Source organism: Lipotes vexillifer, unplaced genomic scaffold, assembly GCF_000442215.2.
Source record: "Lipotes vexillifer unplaced genomic scaffold, Lipotes_vexillifer_v1.1 scaffold441, whole genome shotgun sequence".
Lineage (NCBI taxonomy): Eukaryota > Metazoa > Chordata > Mammalia > Artiodactyla > Lipotidae > Lipotes > Lipotes vexillifer.
Genome location: NW_006773600.1, coordinates 586,423 through 609,156, shown reverse-complemented (window position 1 = coordinate 609,156; position 22,734 = coordinate 586,423). Strand labels below are relative to the sequence as shown.

Below are 22,734 nucleotides of genomic sequence, written 5' to 3'. Positions count from 1 at the left end.
GTGGAGGTTCCTTAAAAAACTAAAACTAGAACTACCATAAGACTCAGCAATCCCACTACTGGGCATATACCCTGAGAAAACCATAATTCAAAAAGAGTCATGTACCACAATGTTCATTGCAGCTCTATTTACAATAGCCAGGACATGGAAGCAACCGAAGTGTCCATCGACAGATGAATGGATAAAGAAGATATGGCACATATATACAATGGAATATTACTCAGCCATAAAAGGAAACAAAATTGAGTTATTTGTAGTGAGGTGGATGGACCTAGAGTCTGTCATACAGAGTGAAGTAAGTCAGAAAGAGAAAAACAAATACTGTATGCCCACACATATATATGGAATATATTTTTTAAAAATGGTCATGAAGAACCTAGGGGCAAGATGGGAATAAAGACACAGACTTAGCAGAGAATGGACTTGAGGACACAGGGAGGGGGAAGGGTAAGCTGGGACAAAGTAAGAGAGTGGCATGGACATATGTACACTACCAAATGTAAAATAGATAGCTAGTGGGAAGCAGCTGCATAGCACAGGGAGAGCAGCTCGGTGCTTTGTGACCACCTAGTGGGGTGGGATAGGGAGGGTGGGAGGGAGGGAGACGCAAGAGGGAAGAGATATGGGAACATATGTATATGTATAACTTTTTCACTTTGTTATAAAGCGGAAACTAACACATCATTGTAAAGCAATTATACTCCAATAAAGATGTTAAAAAAAAAAAAAAGGCAGGCAGAGAACATGGTGGGGAAGGACCATAGGGTCCTGCTCCATTTCATACCAGCTTGGTTACATTAATTGCTTTGATGTTTGTGTCCCATATAAGTTAAGCGAAAAAAACCTTCTTGACCGTATTTCCGCCTGCAATTCTCTACTTAAACGTAACAAAAACGTTCCATTTTTAAAACAAATTGTGATCAGCTATGAAACGTGGATACTGTACAATCATGTGGAATGGAAGAGATAGTGGGGCAAGCGAAATGAACCACTGCCAACCACACCAAAGGCCAGTGTTCATTCAAAGAAGGTGATACTGTGTATATGGTGGGATTTGAAGGGAGTCCTCTATTATGAGCTCCTTCTGGAAAACCAAATGATTAATTCCAACCAGTTGGCCCAATTAGGCCAACTGAAAGCAGCACTTGACGAAACGTATCCAGAATTAGTCAACAGAAAACACATAATCTTCCATCAGGATAACGCAAAACCGCACATTTTTTGATGACCAGGCAAAAACTGTTACAGCTTGTTGGGAAGTTCTGATTCATCCACTGTATTCACCAGACATTGCACCTTCAGTTTTCCATTTATTTCAATCTTTACAAAATTCTCTTAATGGAAAAAATTTCAATTCCCTGTAAAAGGCATCTGGGACAGTTCTTTGCTCAAAAAGATAAAAAGTTTTAGGAAGATGGAATTATGAAGTTGCCTGAAAAATGGAGGAAGGTAGTGGAACAAAAGGGTGAATACATAGTTCAATAAAGTTCTAGGTGAAAGTGAAAAACGTGTCTTTTATTTTTACTAAAAACTGAAGGCACTTCTTGGCCAGCCCAATAGTAGTCACTCAATAAACAACTATAAAACTATTTAAAATATTCTCATGTAATTCTTCCAATATATTCTAAATTCTTCCAATATATTATAAAAAATATATTATAAATTCTTCCAATATATTATAAAATAAAAATATATATTATTACAGTCCCATTGGGAATGTAATGTTAAGTCACATTAAAAAATATGAACTAAACACTTAAGACTATATAAAATGCTAGTCTTTACTAAATGTTTAGCTACTGCAGAAACATTAATTTTTTTAGGGTACTAAAGGACCTCCTTTCATCCAAAGTTCTGTTCTAATCTTTGTCTTCATTTTCCTGGAACTGCATTTTTAAGCCACGGCACACAATATATTTAGGAAGTTTTAGGCTCTAATTTTCTTCTACTTCTTGTATTTCTTCCATTTCTATGATCACTGAGCAAGCATATTTCATTTGGTTGTCACTGAAGACTGTACTATGTGCCTAATGTTTAGTTCTCACTTTTTAAATCCTTGAAATATATTTGCAAGGTCTTTCATTTATATACCAGTGATGTTTACCAGAGACTCTGCCTGCACATCCACTTTTCATCCCTCCAGACAGCAGTGGCCCACCAAGGTAGGCAAGGATGGAAAACTTCAAAACTGCATGAAAGACTGAGAGATTCACTGAATCTGTGGACCCACTCGATGCTGTCTTTACCTGAGGGTTGTTGTATTCTTTTGTTTTGTTTTTGAATCAGGTAACTATTATGATAAGGAACATAAATTAGAAAAACTGTAGGGAATGACAATCAAGACATTCAAAGCTAAATGCAGATTGACATTCATATACTATGTAAGTTAAAATGTGGATTACAAAGGACAGTTGGGAATTTGAAATATTAACAAATGCATATTTTTATCCTTGTAATTCTCTTTTATCAGCTCCTTTCTCATTATTTAAAATCACAACAAAGGAAGCTGAGGTTTATGGTCCAAGAATATGAATACAAACCCACACACACTGGTACAGAATTTAAAAGATAACAAATGAGCTTTAAACAGATTTTATAAAACTAAGGACAAACGATAGCCTTGAAAGCCTAGACTTTAAATAAAACAAGAGTTCATAGAAGTGGGCAGGAGGTCGTTAAGGGAGAAAAGGTGTTGAGTTTCAGAATAAAAATATAGAAAGATATTCCAATGCAAATACACAGAGTCCCCAGGTATCGGGATATTTTAGTAAAAGTGAAAGAAGAACAGTAGAGTAAGTCCTAGAAATTCCTTGAGAAAGGTACCTACCATCCACTTGAGTAGGAAAGAAATGGCCCACTTCCCCACCGGTAGATCAGGAAGACTACAGAACTTACCTTGAAGCTCTGGGTCCTGCCTGAGGGGGCCCTTGAGTATCACAATATCATAGACTGAGTCTGATTTTCAGGGACTGGGGCCTGGCAAGTCTTGCTTCACTGTATTACAGGAGAAACAGGATTCTTCAAACCTCTAAAAAAGGGCAGAGATGGAGCTTTTAGACCAAAAGAACCTGTGATTTGCCTGAGAAGTATGCAGATTGAATAGAAATATTGACCATCGGCCAAGGCAGTTCCAAAAACAATGCAAAAGATGGTAGTACAGGACAAGAAAGACCTGATGAAGTTGACTAAATCCAAGAGAATATCAGTAGGAAACAGGATAAACCAAGCAACAGTTATCCCCAGGAGCATTTAGGCTGGGGAATGGACTTCCTCTGCCCCTGCCCCACCTAAGTACTTCCCTAGGTGGTACCCAGTACACAAAGTGATTGGGTTAAGTTTATCAAGGTCAAATCTTAAACGTATTAAGTTTAACCTAGATTGGCAAGAATTAGTATTTCATCAGCAGAAATGAGGTAAGTAGAATTCAGTTTTAGAAGAATAAAGAATATCTGATTTTTAAGAGAAGCACATTGGTGCTTATAAAATCCATGCTTTCTCCAATTACTATTGAATATAGCTTTCTAATACTCCTCCATGTCATGCTGTAAAACTGTTCTGAGCCTCACTCTCTAGAAGTCAGGATTTCCAGATACTGTGTTTCAAGTTACAGATCTTAGCATTCAGAAAAATTATGGCTCATTTCTTCTTCAAATAGTGAAAATAGTCTTCTAAATTATATGAAAGGAACATATCTCCTAGGAACAGAAAAAGTTACATGAAATTTTTTTACAAATAGAAATGATAAGAAATACTTTACACATTGTTTTCATATCAACATGCTTACCAGGTATGCTCTGGAACTGTCATCTGTAGTCATGTTTTAGGTCCACTTTCTCTGAGGGTTTTGTGATATTACCTCCAAACAGTGGACTAATATTGTATTTTCTTTTGTGTATGTGCAAACATTGCATTTAGTTTTCCATTTTTACATTTTGCACAGCTCACTGAGATACAATATGAAGTGTTTAATTGCTTATTCCTCAACTACTGAAGTATATACTTTCATTATAGCTTTAAATTAAATATTTAGAATCAAAGTTATTGCTTTTTTAATACACATATGAAGTTATCTACTCCAGAGTTTGTAATAAGTAACAACATCAATGTACATGCCAACTAAAATTACTTGAGTAAAGCATCTCATTATAACAACAGAGTACCAGTCTCTCCTTGGGATGTACTATAAATATTGAGTGGTATTAAACTTATATTTAACATCCAGAAAAGTATACCTTGATTAAACTTGTATGTCTTTAGATAATAGTATTATTATAATTATAAAATTATTATGTATATATTCCTGTGGGTTTAAACTACTTTTGTCTTCTGAAATAACAGTACTTTGCTTTTAGTTCATATATAATAATTTAAAAATCTAAAGACATTGAAAAAGTTGACATTTGTATTATGTTATTTTATAGAATTTTTAGTCTCCAAAACTGATGGAAACTTTGTAGTGTCTGGTATCAGCTATGCATGAGTAAAGTACTTTCTGTCAATTTAGGTTTTAGGTCCATTTTTACTAGTGTTTGTAAATTCAGTGACTGTATGCAGTTATCACTAAGTTAGATTTTCTGCTGCACTCATTGGGTCAGTTAAATATACACTGTGTGCTGGAATTTAATCTTGTCACATCTTTACCTAGTTAATGACCAGACACTATAGGTAAAAAAATTAATAAGAAATTGTTCCTGATTTATAATCTATGTGCCAAAAAAGTACTTTTAAGTGTATTATAACTAAATATATAAAGACACTGGTTAAAACAATTAAGGGAGCAATTAATTCTGGGGAAGCAAAGGAAGAAATGATGCCAGATAGAGTCATTTTGGGTGTAACCAAATTTTGCAGCTGCTACTCTCTAGACAGCCTTAGGAGAGTTACAGTAACTTGCTTCTTCTTCAGTTTGTATAATAGGGCTAGTATTAGTTCCTACCTACTAAGGGTTGTGATAGATTAAATATAGTAGGTATAATACAGTTAACATGGTGCCTGACTGGCACATAGTAAGGACTAATAGATGTAGCAGGAGTAATCAGTGTAGAGGTGTAGAAGAAACCACTAGTATTAATGATGTGGAACTAGCAAGGCTGAGCTGTGCCTCAACAAATACAGACCCTGGGTCACCTGCTTCCAAATTACCCTGTAAAGGAGGAGGTGCTTTTTTAAACAAAAAAAAATGTATTTCTAAGCTCACTGAAAAATTATTATCTGTAGACTTCATTGAAGAAGAAATGCTGGTGGTTAAGACTTGGAATTTTGGTTTTTAACAAGATTGTCCTGTGACTTTCATTCTTGCCTAAAAGTGAGAACCACTAACACAGTGTATTAAAAACACCAAATATAAAACTCCAGAGACTATCAACATTTAGAACTCAGGAGAAGGAAAAGCAGCCCAGCAAGCAGATGAGTTGCCACAGATGTAGATGGAGGAAGCAATCAATACAAGAGTGCAATCTTAACATTCAAAGGAGAAAGAGTTTAAGAAAACTCATGGTTGCCTGTCTCTTATTCTTCAATTCTGTCTTTGAAAAACAAAGAGAAATATTTCAGGCATAGCCAAAAATAATATAAGTATTTTTATATACCTGCTACCAATCTAAAAACTAAAAATCACCAGAGTTAGGTCCTTTGTTATCTCCTCACAATTGCATCTTCTCCTCTTGATGCTCTTCTAATCCATGTGACCAGTATGTTAAACATAGCATTTACTATTTTCTGCATTTCTTTATACTTTAATACATATCTATGCATCCCTTATCAAAATGCATATTTTGAACTTAAATTTTATAATATGTCTGCTTTAAAATTAATTTTCGCTCAATGTTTTGTGAAATCCATCCATGGTGATGTATTATGGCTTAGGTTCATTTTTTATGCTATATTTTAAATTATATTTTATGAAGAGTATACAATTTGATAATTCTATCTCTTACTGATGTTTAGATCATTCTCTGTGTTTTCTATGCCATGAATATTCCTGTTTCCTGTGTACACAAGTTTATCTGTTCTCATTGTAATACTGTTTTTATTGCCAAATGCTCTCTATACTTACACCAATTTACATACTCATAAAGACTATATTTTTAGAAGACAGTTTTCTGTAGGTCTCTTGCTTTTTTGCATAACATATGTGCAGAGGTACTGTCTTTTTTATTCCAGCCTATCTTTTCAAGGTTATTTGCATAGCAAACATCCTTAGAATATAGACACCTCCCCCTGGAACAGAGGTAAAGCCCATTTAATATCTAGTATAATAAATATAATGTCTCCCTCTTGGGTAATGGTTAGACAGGCTTGGGTACTGTCAGTTATAAAACACTAAGGTCTCTTAAGCTCAGGGTCCTACAGATGTGATACAAACAGAAGGCATGTGCAAAATCCAATTGGACACTTCTCCGTCACAGGAACCAGTTTGAAAGTAAAGATTGTACTGTGCTGTGTCATGAATCCTTTTCTCTGACTCAGTAGTCTGGATTCTTCTGCTTGTGCCCATGATACTGTTGCAGGCTAACTTGTTAGCTTGTAAGTAGACTAAAATCTTACCCATCCACCCTCTGCTACTCCAGGTTCTTGACAGGTATAAAGATTCTCATTGTTTTATATTTGCAACAAACCTTAATGTTGTTATCTTTATAAGCTTTTATCTGGGAAATAATATTGTGGCTTTAATTTTCACTTCCTTGATTCACCGTGAGGCTGAGACTTTTCTCTAATTAGTTATTTGGGCTTTCTCATTTACTAAATACCTGTTCCTATTAGGCTCATTTTGCTATTGAATTCTTTTTCTTATTTAGTTATAGGAGTTTTTAATATATTCTGATTAACTGTATTTGTTCTAAATATCTTTTTTCAAGCCTCTGCCTTTATTTTACCTGTTTAATGAGGATCACTGATGAGAAGAAATTTTTATGCTAAAATTTTAAATTTAATATTAATTTCAAATTTAAGATTGGCTAATTTATCAATCTTTTCCTTTACTAATTGTGCTTTTCTATTCTAAGAAAGTCACACCTTACCTGAGGTCATAATGACATTCTTCTGTGTTTTTTCTAAATGATTTAACTTTTGCCTTTTAAATTTAAGTATTTGATCCTCCTGAGACTGCCTTTTCTTTTTTTTTTCTTTTCGTTATAAAATATGCAATAGGAATTACATTTATGTTTTTTTTAATGTACGTAACCAATTGAGTGGTTTATATTTTCATGTCTTCTATGTGAACAACCCCACAAATCTATATATGGGCTTTCTGTTCCATTTCATTATTTTATTTGTCATTTGTCTAATGCTGTGCTAATAGCACATACTTGAGATTTTCATTTCCAGAAATATAGCAGGCTAAGCTATGTAATTAGGATTAACCCACCCTCAGAAAACAAGCAAATATATAAATATATGAATATGTATATATATACACATTAACATATATAGTGTGTGTGTGTATGTATGTGTGTATGTGTGTGTATATATATATAGTGCAGGCGCGCGCACACACACACACACACACGTACACACATCCCTTAGGTAAAAATCTAAGGGACAATGGAAAATCAAAGTAATAAATGGGATTTCCCACCCAAATTGCTTTTGTCCTCAGCTATTAACCAACCATGACGAAACTTGAACTTTCTTATAGTTTGGCAGTGGTGAGGCAGACAGGATTGAAAACCCAAGGCCTGCCCAAAGCAAGGGATCATCTCCATTTTAATCTGTGACACCAAAGGGCTTCATATTCAAAGTAAAAGTGAACCATACTATTGATGCCCCTAGGAGCATATCAGAAACAAAGGTACATCTCTAACGGAATATAACTTTGTCCTAGGCCCCAAAGAATCCCCAGCAGTAGTATTTTTAGCCACATGACCAGCACACAGTTAAAAATACCAGGAACATTATTATATAATTCTTTTAATTTCAGGCTGGACAGCAGCGATGGTGGGAACAGGAGATTAAAATAAATGGGAATATTCAAAAGGGAGAATTAATTACATATAACTTGACTGAGCTAATTAAACCAGAGGCTTATGAAGTCCGACTGACTCCTCTCACCAAATTTGGAGAAGGAGATTCAACAATTCGTGTCATCAAATATAGTGGTAAGTAGCTTTTCATTTATAAGTATTTATTTGCATACTAAACTCTCTAGAAGGTTGTAACTATCTACCAAATTTAGCCACAAAATAAAACTTAGCATATTGACTTTCTGGGTCATTAGCCAAGTGAAAAAAAAAATCCCACAATACTTAATCATCATAAATTGTAATATTTGGTTATAAATAGAGATATAGAAAAATGTTTAATTAACATTGAACCTAGGTGATAATGTCACAGTGTCTTTTTATTTTCTATCGCATAGTTGTGAAGCAGTATGTATACATTTTTTTTCAAATTCTTGATGACTTTAAAATTAATATCATTAAGAAATTAGGAAATGTGATTGAATTTTAAGTTTTTTTCATTTTTTAGAGCAGTTTTAAGTTTACAGAAAATTGAGTAGGAAGTGCAGGGTGTTCCCATATATGCCTTCTCCCCGTCACAGTTTCCCGTATTATTAACATCCTACATTAATGTGGCACATTTCTTACAACTGATTAACAAATATTTATACATTATTAAAGTCAGTAGTTTACATTGGGGGGTCATTATTTGTGTTGTACAGTTATATGAATTTTAACAACTGTGTAACGTTATTTATCCACCATTACAGTATCATACAGGATATTTTCACTGCTCTAAAATTCCCCTGTGCTCCACCTATTTATCCTTCCATCCCTCGTCCAACCCTGACAACCACAGATCTTATATCTATAGTTTTGCCTTTTCCAGAACGCTGGGTATTTGGAATCATACAACATATAACCTTTAGAAACTGGTTTATTGTACTTAGCAATACACATTTAAAGTTTTTCCATATCTTTTTGTGGCTAGGTAGCTCATTTCTTTCTGTTGTTGAATAATATCCCATTGTGTAGATGTACCACAGTTCGTTTATCCATTCACCTATTGAATTACATCTTAGTTGATTTTTTTGGTCATTTTTTTCTTTTAGATCACTAATGTTAATGTGTATATGTTAGTGATAGTTTGCATTTATAAACAATATGCATTTAACATTTCTTTACTATTTAAATGTCCTACTTAAAAGTAGAAAATAGTATAAACCTGTGAAAAAAAGTTGGTCAGAAACTTTCTAATAGTTCAAATAGAAATAATGGTGATTAGATACGATATTATTTTTAACATATACCTGACAGATTAATATTTTATCAGTTGAAATTTATGTGCATCTTTTTGGTTGAAATTTATGTACATCTTTTTGGTTGAAATTTATAATATTCAAAGACTATCTCTAAAATCATCAATGTATTTCTCAAGGTTGAATAAGTCACTGGCAAAATATTTCATATGTGTTTCATTACTTCAGTGGAATATTATTCTTTTTATTATTGATTGTTAAGGTTTGAGTTAAAAAAAGATAACAGAATGAGGTTTTTTGCAGCTGAAGTTCTCCATTCTGTTTAGCATTAAGTATTTTTTCCTACTTAAGAGGGTAACAGTGAATACTGTCAGAAGTAAAAAATAAAGTGAAATTATTAAAAATTATTAAAAACTCATTAGAGTTGTGAAGTCACTTTTCTTCACTCTCATCAGTCAGAGTACACATTGGGCATTATATATTCAATTTTCATTAAAAAATTGAAATATATAATGTATAGTGGAATATTCATACAAGATCAAGGAATGTAAAAGCATTAGAATCACTGTATATTTTCTTGAATATGATTCTTTTAAAAATGTACACTTTCTTGTTAGTGATATAACTATTATTGCAGAAGAGCAATTGTTATTCTGTAATCACCGTCATGATTCCATCGAGCAAACAACTAGATAACATCCCAGTATATTTTTCTAAATTTTTAGTGTCATACGTTTTTATAAAATATGAATTATCTCCTCCTAACTAGTATTTATGCTCCCTGCCCCTAAGTTTGTAAAACTGTAAACTATGTAATATGAAGGGGCATTGGAAACCATGATTACTATCCATTCCTTTAAAAGATGAAGATATTAAGACCCAAAAAGTTTGTGTCCTGTAGAGTTAAACAACTATGAAATGACTAACTGACTAAAACTAGGGCTCACTCCTCCATGACAGAAATCTTATTTGCTAAGTTTAGAAATTATTAGAACTTGTCTTACAGAGATATAGAAGAAAATCTTCATAAACTCAGTAGTTCTTATTGAAAACTCTGAGGTAACAAATGAAATGAAAAATAAATCTGGAAAATAGATATTATGTTTAGTTCCAACTTTCTTTAATTATCTTTATATCTTAGGCATGCTTATTAAAATCTTAAACATTTTAATTAAAAATTACTTCTGTATAATATGGACTTGGGTAAAGTATACTTTAGTGTATATAAGCAAATAATGTATATAGGCATCTATAAGAAATTTGACATGCTAGTTTGAAAAAAGAAAAATAGACTCACTGCAATATTTCAAATTTAGAATGGCAAATTTTCACAAGGTTAATTGCGATATTTATAGTGAATTTGGTGACTAAAATATTGTAGGAGAAGTCTCAAAATTCAGTCTGGTCACAGGTTACATGTAGCTGTGACATTTCTTAGAACTAAATTATAATTTAAAGCTGTTTCTTCTTTCAAAAACAATATATAAAAATTGTAACTTCATATTATTCTAATATGAAATAATTTTTAACAATTAATTTTCAAATTAAAATATACCAATACTTTGCAAGAAAGGGAATTATTTTTTCTCCCCTTCAGTGGAACTAATAAATGTATAGTCCCTTCTCTGTGTTATTCATTTCATAATTTACAATGGGGAATGAACAATTAGAACAACTAAAATAATGAGAATAGTCTGTCTTCTCAATGTAGAAATAGTAAAAAGTAACTTATTGAGAAACTAATCACTTTGTTAAAATTGATCTCAGTGTACTAAATTTAACAATTATATATGAACTTCATGCATGTGTGTGTATTTTTGACTATCATACTTTACTAGTATGTCCAAGTTTAACAAAAGTGGTTAATGGCAAATACTAGGAATTAACAACAAAGTAGACAACCTTCTGGAGGTTAGATTAACTGTCCATTGTAATCTTGGGAGACTTGCAATAATGCTTTCTTTTATCCAGAATGGAATTTTCTCTCAGAGTGATAAATGCCTAATCGATATATACAGCTACCATTTTGTCTCTTAGATTAGACATATTTTTGTTGCTGTTTCAGTAATATTTAAAGTATTCATTCTTCTTCAGGTAGAAGTCAATTGGCACTTATATTGCAAACACAATTAGTTTTTTGAGATAAATATTTATTCTGGTACATGAAAATACAAATGCATTGCTTAGCATTTGAAGACTGAGTGTGTGTGTGTGTGTGTGTGTGTGTGTGTGTGTGTGTGTGTGTGAATGTAATTAAAGCAGCATCAAAGTAGCTATTTGTTTTGGGACACACATAATGACATGATATGAGGATTGCTTTAGTTTCACCAGAAGTAGATAACAGCAAAAAAAAAAAACTAAAGTGTAATCTCTGTTGGATAATTGCATTCATTGTTAAACATCTAGATTATAGGTTGTCAGCCTCAGTTTTGATTTCTCGGTTTTGTTTGGCACTGGTTAAGATATAAAAGATCAGCAACTCCATTCCTTGGAAAATGAACAAATCCCACAGCTATTTAGCATTGATCTTTTGGGTACTTTGAGGCTGTTACTGCTGAGCTACAAAGTAGATTCTATTCAATCCTCTAGAACAAAATGGATTGCAGATATAATTCTCCATGGCCACAGTGGGCAAGATCATTAAGTTTTGGTTAGGCACTATGAAACACTGATTAGACTTTGATTTATAAAAGACATTCAAGCCATGCTAACATTATTTTTTGCTTTTCTTGTAGCTCCTGTTAATCCTCATTTGAGTAAGTATATTTTCACTTTAAAAATGGCACAGTATTTGACAATTAAGAAAAATAGAAAATGCGTAAACATACAAAGATTATTTAGCAACTGTTCATATTTGGTTTAAAATAGAATGGCTTAGAACAGTAAAACTGACATAATTGTAAATTTTAAATTTCAAAAGATATGGGTGTAAAGACAAATAATTTAATGTTGATAATTGACTTTTCCTAAATATGGAGCCATTTCCCCAACATGCTTAACATTTGTTATTTGTGTAACTGTAGTTTACACAAATAACAAATGCTATTTGTGTAAACTACAAATAATAAACTGTTGTTTCTTTTGTGGCATTGCATATTATTTGTATTGCTGTTATTTGTTTCTTTAATTTTCATTCTTTGATTTCTACATTCCACTCATGAAATATTATATTTACTTAGAAAGTTAGTATTTGAATGGTTTAAGCAAGATTTTTCATGGATCATTATTCTATATCCCAATCTTCTATGAAGAAGAAGGTAATCTGAGCACCATCCTCTTGATAATATTTCATTTTAAAATTAAGAATTGATTTTTTGTCTTCTATTTTGTGTCTAGCAATATATTGTTCTTGGCTAACAAAAGAGAATAGCCACCTTTATACTCTTACGCATATCCATTCAACATTCTCAATTTCCTATACTTAGCGAAGAAAATGTCCAAATCTTTTTTCTCATTTTACTGTATTCTCTTTTCTGCAATGGCCTTTAACTGATTATATAACAAAGACCAAATTCTGTAACCCCTGTTCTTGCTGTATTTCTTACCAAAGATCCTCTTTTACTCCACTTTTGCATATCCAAATACTAATAATGAATATTTTTATAGATCTTTATTGTTCACATCTTGCTTCAGTGCATAAAAGTTCATTTAGTCATCACAATGACCCTTTAATGTGGATATTATTACCAACTCTTTGAGGTTCATTTTTCTTATAATGTTTAGCACAAATACTTCTTCCTCCATTAATTATTCCCTCGTTTTGATTTTCCATAACAATTTATCTTCATCTATGTGGAAGCTATTTTTGATTTTCTCATATCCTCCAGTAGACTGTAAGATACTTAAGAACTAAATCTGTTTCTAATTTCTCTCTACATCTCACTATCTTTGTGTCTATCACAGCATCTCATATTTAGCAGGTGTTCAATGATCATTTGCTAAAAGAACAAATACATGACAGTTTCAAGATGAATTAATGGCATAAATCAGGTTCTCCCTGGCTTCTACCCAGGGTCCTATTGCTAATTAGTTACTATATTGATTATAATTCTTTTGAAGGTAAGTACTCTGACTGCACTTCCAGTAGAAATGTTTAAAAACAGTTGTCATGAGAAGATTAAAAGTAAATACAGTCCATTAATGGACACTTAGGTTGTTTCTATTTCTCATATATTGCAAATAATACTGCAGTGAACATGTGAGTGCACATATCTCTCTGAGGTACTCATTTCATTTCCTTTGGTTATATATTCTTAAGAGGTATTGCTGGATAATATGGTAGTTCTGTATTTAGGTTTTTTTAGGAACCTTCATACTGTTTTCCATAATAGCTGTACCAATTTACATTGCCACCAACAGTATAAAACTACTATACTCTTTTGATTACTGTAGCTTTGCAATATATTTTAAAATCAGTAAGTGTGATGTTTCCAACATTGTTCTTCCTCCTCCTAATTGTGTTGGCAATTTGGGGTCTTTTGTGGTTCAATAAGAATTTTAGGAATATTTTCTATTTCTATTAAAAAAAAAAAAACACGCCACTGGCATTGTCATAGGGATTGCATTGAATATATAGATCACTTTGGGTAGTATAGAAATTTTAACAATATTAATTCTTCCAATCCAAGAACATGAGACATCTTTCCATTTATTTGTGTCTTTAATTTCTTTCATCAATGTTTCATAGTTTTCAATGTACAAGTCTTTCATCTCTTTAGCTAAGTTTATTCCTAAGTATTTCATTCTTTTTGATGCTACTGAAAATGAGATCGTTTTCTTAATTCCCCTTTCTGATAGTTCATTGTTAGTGTATATAAACACACAGATTAATTCAAAGGCATGATCCGAACTTCAAGGACTCCACTCCCAGGAATATCTGATAAATGTGATGCATTGCAGGGGGAAAAAAGGGGAGTTTTTATTATTTAGGTGTTTATATCTTTATGAATTGCAGGGAATCTGTACTCAGTTTTGACTTCATTATTTACTAGCTGGAATTAGCCAAAGCTTTCTCCTACACGAGCCTCATGAATTAGCATTTCTGTATTTTCATAGAGTTCTTATAAGTTTGAATGAAATAATATAAACTATGTTTTTTTTTTCTCAGTTAAGGATAATTTTAATTTTGTATCTAGTGGAGATTATAAACTCCATTATTTACCCCCCTGTTTCAAGCAGGGTCCATCCCAGTAAGAAAACCTTTTGATACCTAGAAATATTACTACCACCCTCATTTCAGGGACACTTAAGGAAAGCTCTCAGTGAACTTGTTGTTGGGCCTTAACTCAGTATGTGGCTGGCATCCAAGAAATCCCAGTCCTTCCACAGGGTCTTCATAAAGTTCTCTTCATTACTTTATTTCTAGTGAATTTCAAGCACCTGGCAAATCTGCATTCAAATAAAGCATGAAAGATAACTACTTTTAAAAATAATTTGCCATTATCTTCCCCTAAGTAAACTTCCATTTGTGCAAATGGGTATACATGAAAGCATCTCAAGACATGGAGTGAAAAATGGTAACCTCAAGGTATACAGCTTTAAAGTGCTGTTGGGTAAATTAATAAAGATCTTTTTCTAATTGACAGTTTTGTTTGGATTGTACCTATACTTGAACAATGAAAGTTAGGGAAATTCTTCAGCCATAATTCAAGCATGCATTGTATTCTTTAATTTCAATTATCTGGATATTTCAGAGGAAAATGGTTTGGGTTTAAATTATTAAATAAGAGACTGACTTACATATCAAGATTATTTTTCATTTTCATTAAAATTGAAATAGTTTTAAGTTTAGTCATCATCTTGTGCATTATTTTGGCTATGGTGCCATTACTGCAATCTTGCATTATTATTGCTGTATAATGTTTTAAATTTTTCTTATAAGAATATTGCAATATTTGTATTCATTTAATTTATCTTAATTATTTTAATTAAAATTTGTCAACAGGAGAATTTCACTGTGGATTTGAAGATGGTAACATTTGTTTGTTTACCCAAGATGATACAGACAATTTTGACTGGACAAAGCAAAGTACTGCAACAAGAAATACAAAATATACTCCAAACACTGGACCTAACGCTGATCGTAGTGGCTCCAAAGAAGGTATGAGGGTATGAAATGTTGTGTTCATAACAATCATACTCCAGCCTTGGACTTTTTAGAAATGCTGTTAATACGAAATGCAAGATAATGTTTAGCAATAGATTTGAAGATTTTGGAATAAAACATGAAATTTTTATGTACCATACAAATAATTCAGATATTTCCAAAGTCTGTAATCATTAATTTTCACTCAGAACTCACTGACATGTATAGAGAGTTTAGGAATTTTTTTTTTTTGATAATTCAAGTCTAAAATTCCAATTTTGTCTCAAGTTTTTATACATTTTAAACAATTTTATCTTTATATAGATTATTTGTTCTTTATATTATGTTTGTATATATACATTTTATAAATGAGATGCAGACTCTCCTATCAATCTTTACTTTGTATGAAAACTCTAAAACTTCTCAGTGATTTTAAATTTCATGTTACCTAATAATAATTTGCTTAAACATTTTATTTTGTCTTTTTTAAGGTTTTTATATGTACATTGAGACATCTAGACCCAGATTGGAAGGAGAAAAGGCTCGACTTCTCAGCCCTGTTTTCAGCATAGCTCCCAAAAACCCTTATGGACCCACGAACACTGCATATTGTTTCAGCTTCTTTTATCACATGTATGGACAACATATAGGTGAGATGGAAAGAATTACTATGTTTATTATAAAGTAAATCGTAACTCAGAAGAAAAAGGTTCACAAACACATAGCATGAAATCAATTTTAGTCAGAGTATCATCATTGACTTTTAAACGGCTTACCGGCAAATTGCAAAATAAGATGCTAAGAATGTTCCCCCATCATGTCCTAATTTCTCAAATTTATATTAAAATTTGAAACTTGGGTGCATTACCTACCTCCTCTAGAATCCTAATTCAGGCAGACCATCAGTAGGTTAAGTTCTTTATGAGATCTTCTTGGAAATTAATACCAGTATAATTTACTCTGTTTCTTTCCAAAGAAATTTGCTTGAATAATGCCTCAGTGTATATTAATGCCAGTGAAAAGAAGCATTGCCATACTTGGAAGACAAGTGCTTTTAGCACTATCTACACATTTGGAATATTGGTGATAGTTTCTTGTTTATAAAGTATGCCTAACACACCTAGTAGGATTTAAGAACATCCTTGATCCTGAAAAACATACAAATATGAAGACACACTTCCTGCCCTTAGAGACCTTAAGAATAACAAAGGCTAAGGTGAGTAAATACACAATCATGCTAGACAGAATACCACATAACCTCGAGAAGGAACCTAACAAACCTGGTAAGGGCGGTGGGTGGAAGGAATTCATGCAGATCTACAATTCTTTATGTGCAATTCTAAAATCTAAACAACTGAACACAAAATTGTTTTAAACGTAACTATCTGCCAACACATGCTAACCTGATCTACATGTGTTAGAATATCTGGCCTGAACTGATATGAACATATGTATAGTCTTTATTTATACAAATGAGTGTGAACATCTGTACTATTTACAGCAAAAATATTACTATGTTTAATTATGGGATTCTGTTTCAGTTCTTTCCTGGGGATGTCACATAATATACAAGACATACCCTCTTTTAACTTTCTAAAGTAAGACAAAATTCTGAATGGTGAAGCATATCTAGCTCCACAGAGATTGGCAAGGGATTGTGCATCTCTGACTATTTGGAGGATAAGGCAATGCTTTGGGAAAAAGGGAAATGTTTCTCTATGAAAGAAGTGTACATTTTCAATAGACAGAGATAAGCATAGGGAAGATTAAAGCACTGGTAATGAGGAAGTAAAATGTAAGATGTGAGGATAATATGGTCTTAAGATAAATTTAACAAAATAAAAATGTAAATATTTTCATATAAAGTAACAAAATTGTGCACATGATATACACCAGCTACTATACTTATTTAAGTGAAGTAATCCTTTTAATACATTTATAAAAATGAGCATCATTATCCATCTTTCACAGTTGAGAAAACTGAACCTCAGTGAGTTTGTATGAATTACAAGTAACTGGTTATGCTGGTGTTCAAATTCATAGCCAACATTATTACCCCGTATTCTTCACAGTGGAGCAGTAGGTGACAAGCCCAGAAAGCAAAACTCTTATGCAGCAAAAAATGCTCTCAACATGAAGTTAGGAAACCTGGGTGGGAATTTGGTTGTAGCAGTCAGTCACTGTAAGAATTTACAGAAGTCACTTAAAATGTCTAGATCTTGCTCTCCTCATCTGTAAAATAGGAATAATAATTCCTATTTCAGAAATATGTAGTTCAAGTTAAATGAGATAACATATATAAAATCTTCTATCAGATGGCAGACACTCATAATCTTAGGTTACTTTGAATTTCAAAGAGCAGCAATATTATCAATAATAAAGTAATAGCTAATATTTATGAAGTACTCATAATGGACCAGGACACTATTCCTAACACGTGATGGATTATTTCTCTTAATGTTCACAATAAACATTTGCACTCATTAAAATTGTTATCCTGTTTTTTATAGATAAGGAAACTAAAATATAGAGAATTTTAATTACCATGCTCATCATATCATAACTGATAAGTAGTGAAGCCAAAATACTAACCTGGGAAGCTGGACACATAGTTTGCCTGCTTCGCCACTCTGCAGGGAGACCTTTGCAATGTTGTGAAAGCTTAGCTATTTAGTAGTCAGGGCGGAGTTATTACGGATTTTGTGCAGACAACAAGCATAGTGAGATATATGATTTGGAAAAATAAATCTTATAAGTGTGGGTAAAATTATTGAGAAACAGAATATGGACTGGAAAAGCAATTAGAAAGCTATAAGAATAGTCATGGGTTCACTACGGCCTAAACTATGAAGGAAATAAATCTCCACACAATTGCCAAACCATCTTACTTATTGTGAGATTACTCTCATTACAAAGAGAATTAGCTCAACTCTAATTCTTCCCTTTAGTTGATGAGGTATGATTTTACTTACTCTCTATTTCGAATATATTTCATGGACTTTTTTTTCTCCTAATTTACCTTGGAACAGGCATATTTAAAATGGTTTTTTTTTTTTTTTTTTTTTTTTTTTTGGTACGCGGACCTCTCACTGCTTTGCGTTATGCGGGCCTCTCACTGTTGTGGCCTCTCCCATTTGCGGAGCACAGGCTCCGGACGCGCAGGCTCAGCGGCCATGGCTCACGGGCCCAGCCGCTCCGCGGCATGTGGGATCTTCCCGAAACGGGGCACGAACCCGCGTCTCCTGCATCGGCAGGCGGACTCTCAAGCACTGAGCCACCAGGGAAGCCCTAAAATGGTTTTTAAATAAATAATTCCAAGATCAATATATTGAATTACTTTAATGAGTAAACTATGTATTTACCTTATTTTTGAGGCTGGCTACCTTAGAGCTCCCTCTCAAACTTTCTGCATATTTATGCTGAATCCCAGGATAATTTCAATATACTTTTAACTTCACAGTTGTTATTCTTATGCTCTATTGTCAGTGAATGCCTGCTTGTTCTGCTAGTTTTGTTCTGCTTATTTCAAAGAGAAGGCAGTTCTCCATTTCTTCCATGTTCTCAAGTATTTACCACTTTGATACCTGTGCCATTTCTCTGCTTCCTCAGATGGTTGAAGGTTGCAGGTATTAGGTCTGTCACTTGGGTCCCCTCTCAGCAGGACACAATCATGCTGCTTACTAAAATCTAGGCAAAAATATCTCTTCCAGAGATGACTAATTAGTGATGGCTAGGTGAACTACCTCATTAGAGAGATGCTACCTGTATCGATAACCCTTCCTCTTTGCAAATAGTATTCTAAGACACTCATTCATCTGTTAAACTGGGGTGCATTTATAGTCACTGGTTTTTACAAATTACAGTCTTAGTTTTATTCCTTCTTTTGGAAATCCAGATTCAAAAATGATTTGTCCTGGATTTCTAATAGCCTACTTGCAGTTATTACTTCCTGGTCAACCATAAATAATCATTGCTCTTTTAACTAGGACTAACGGACAATATATCACTGAGAAGAGTCACAACTTTTTTAATAATACAAAAAAGGGTGATCAGTTATTCATTATTTAGAAGAGGTTCCTCTTTGAAATAAAGTCAGATATGTTATATTACTTAATCTATTGCTGCATGATAAATTTCTCCCACATTTTGTACTTTAAAACTAAAAACATTTTGTACTTTAAATCATTTATGATCTCATATTTTCTGTGGGTCAGGAGTATGGGTATGGCTTATCTGAGTGTCTGTAGCTCTAGGTCTCTCAGAGGTTGCAGATAAGCTATCAGGTAGGACTGCCGTCTAATTTGAAGACCTCATTTGGGGACAATACCCTTCTAAGCCCACTCACTAGGTTTTTGGCAGGTCTCACTCCCTCACAGGTGTTGGACTAAGGACACTGATTTCTTGCTGGCTGTTGGCCAGAGGCTTTTCTCAGTTTTTTGCCATGTGATGTCTCTATAGGGCTGTCTCATGGCAGCAGGCCTCCTCCAGAGCAAGCGATCTATGAAGAGAGAGCAAATACATGCCCAAGACTTTTTAATAACTTGATCACTGGAGTGATATCCCATAACTTATTCTATTTAATATAACTGATTGATCGTTCCAACTCACCTTCAGGGGGAGGAAATCACACAAGAGTGTTAATCCTAGGAGGTTGAAATCATTGGGTAGCATCTTAGAGGTTATCTGCCACAGTGGTACAATTTCTTGTTAAGTTTTCATCAAAATTGACTTAATAGAAAATAAATGAAAGCTCTAATGTGTCACCCTTTAACTGTTGACTTATATGTACATGATATAATACAATGTACTTGATCTGGCTATTGACAATAATATAAGACTGTTTCAGCAATCCTGTGACCACTAGGAGGCATTTTGATTGATTAATCAGCTAAATTTCTAATTTTCTTACAAAGAAATTGAACCTCATATGAGGTCACTGGATATGACAAGAACTTATTAAAAATCAGTAAAATATGTACTTCATTTATTTCTAGAAATGAGAATTTGAAATATAAGCATCATAACATACCAGGAAATTAAATATAAAAATACAAAAGACACTTATGAATACATTCATTGAACTTGATAACAATGGTTCAAATACAGTTGTGCCTCTAGAAAGCTAATTTCACTGTGGAACAAATGGGAAGCAAGGAAAAGGAGTTCATTAATGACATCTATTGTCATGAATCTTGAGGATGAGGAAGAAGTGATAAAGTAGAGAGACGTGGGATTGTAGAAGGACTTAAATAAGAGAAAAAAGAGTTAAAAGAAAGGGTAAGTTTAGAGATACACAAATCAGAGGGAAGCAAGTTTCTTGAAGAGATGTGAATTTAGAGGTCTGGTGGGGGATTAGCCTTGAAGAGGATACTAATGTCTCTTCTACTGAGATGGGATGAAAACAATTAAGAATGTGGCTTTTGATTCATGCTTAGATGCAAGAACAGCAAACAGATGTGAAATTTGTCTTCTTAACAGTTTCTATTTTCTGTTTAAAATAAATGCAAAGGTTTCATTTTCAAAGAGTAAACCATTTTAGGAAAGTGGTAAAAGGAAATCGATACTGATCAGGGATATAGAGAGAGTTGGAGAGGTTGGCGATCAGGACATCAATCCTCAGCGTTTTGAAATGTATTTCAGGATATAATGCTCAGTTCGACTCTCCATCCCTTCTTGTGTATTGTACTGAATTAGTCTGCTAACTGCCTTCCTTGCTGTCTCTTTGGCCCCTAGTTTCTGGGGATAAAGATCATTCTCTAAAACTAGTAATGTAAGGACCTCAAGGACACATGCTTTTCTGGCATCTCCTTGGGGCAGCTCCATGGTTTATTCCAGTTATACCTGAAGTTCTCCAAATCAATCTGTGTTGTATCTGGGGCTTCTTTACAGACTCTTTTTTTTGTCCTGCTTGAACTGTATGCTTTGGAAGAGTAGAAGCAATGATTCTTCTCATCACATGGTACCCTGCAAATGTAAATGTTTATTTGACCATCCATAAATATTTATTAAGTAAATGAATATTTTTTAAAATATATGGTAGAAGTAGTACTTTTTCACCTCTTTAATCATCTAGGTTACTTACTCATATTCTTCCTTCAAAATCCAACTCAAAGACATCTGCTCAAATTCCTCCCCATCGTCCCTGCTCCTTCTGTTCTCCTAACACCTGGTGCACATCTTTATCATAATGTTTGTCACCCTGACCCGTGTTAGACTGTAAGCTCCTTGAGAGCAATAGCATGATTAATTTATATTTGATCCTCTGGAAAAAACAAATGCTCAATAGATTTTTTAAAAATCATCCAAAAATAGATACTTTAGCTTCTGAGTGTGCTAGAAGAATGACAACATGAGGGAAATGAAAGTATGAGTTTAGATTGAAACCAGAAGGTAGTTTCACCAAGACCTTATAGGATAGGTTGGAAAAAAAATAGAAGTTAATCACTGACTTAACTTGAATTTGAATTTAAGTTATCTGGCAGCTAAAGTGTAGAGGAAAACAAAAGTGTCACATATTTCTTAATTAATTAAAGGGAAATTTATCTTTATGAAAGTACTTAGTATTTTGTAAAAGTACTCAGTAACTATAAGCAATATAGATATTGCTATACTATATAGATATTGCTATACTCTTAGCAATATCTTCGTGTAGTATTTTTAGAAAAAACATGAAACATGTACAGATAAAAAATTGTATATACTGAAAGGCCATAATAACATTAAAGAATAAAATTTGGGTTTTCAGCTGAAATATGATCCATATTACCTTATGATGATCTAACAAAATGTAGAAATAAAATTTAATGAATCTGAAATTAACCTCAATTAAGTTTCTCTTAATAAGATATCTCAGGTTATCCTTTAGCAAGAGCCGGATTAAAGGTTTCTCAGTGCTGACATTCAAAGATTTTTAAAAGGGGACTTAAATGTTTTTATACAAGGTGTAGAGAAAGCAAAGGTGACAATCTTTTGCATGATTTTAGGAGTCTGATATTTATTCTTATTTTAGTCAAAGATCATGTTTCTTCTGATAAGTATTTTTTTAAATCAACATTTTTGCTTATTTCTCAGATATATTTGTAAAACAGAAAATCTTCTCACATATTTTTTCCCCTTGGTGTTAAATACTGCGTGAGAGTCGATTTGAGCCTGAAAAAATAAATATTAAGGTGCCATTATTTGAGAATCTTAATTACATTGACTATAGAAGAATCTCAGCAAAATAAATATGTAATTTTGAGATACTTACATCTTGATAATTTCTCAGAATTAAGGTCCTTGAAAAAGACAATTCCCTGGTGGCTAAGAGAATAGATTAGGTTATTTAGTATTCTACATTTAAATGTTAGAGAATAGCTACCTACAGTGGGCTGTTAGTTAATAATTGATATTAAGCCACTCTTTCTGTTAAGAATTATATAATGCTTTCAGTGAAGTTTTGTTTGTAGTTAAT

General features: G+C 33.0%; 1 protein-coding gene across 1 annotated transcript in view; it reads left to right on the top strand.

Moving 5' to 3' along the window:
* Positions 1–22,734, top strand: part of MDGA2 (MAM domain containing glycosylphosphatidylinositol anchor 2) — an 846,526-nt gene that overhangs the window by 788,741 nt on the left and 35,051 nt on the right. Inside the window, exons 11-15 of the mRNA XM_007448438.1 lie at positions 7,919–8,096; positions 11,932–11,952; positions 15,141–15,296; positions 15,773–15,931; positions 16,388–16,497. Of these exons, the coding sequence (XP_007448500.1) occupies positions 7,919–8,096; positions 11,932–11,952; positions 15,141–15,296; positions 15,773–15,931; positions 16,388–16,497 (624 nt within the window). The remainder of the gene's footprint in view (positions 1–7,918; positions 8,097–11,931; positions 11,953–15,140; positions 15,297–15,772; positions 15,932–16,387; positions 16,498–22,734) is intronic.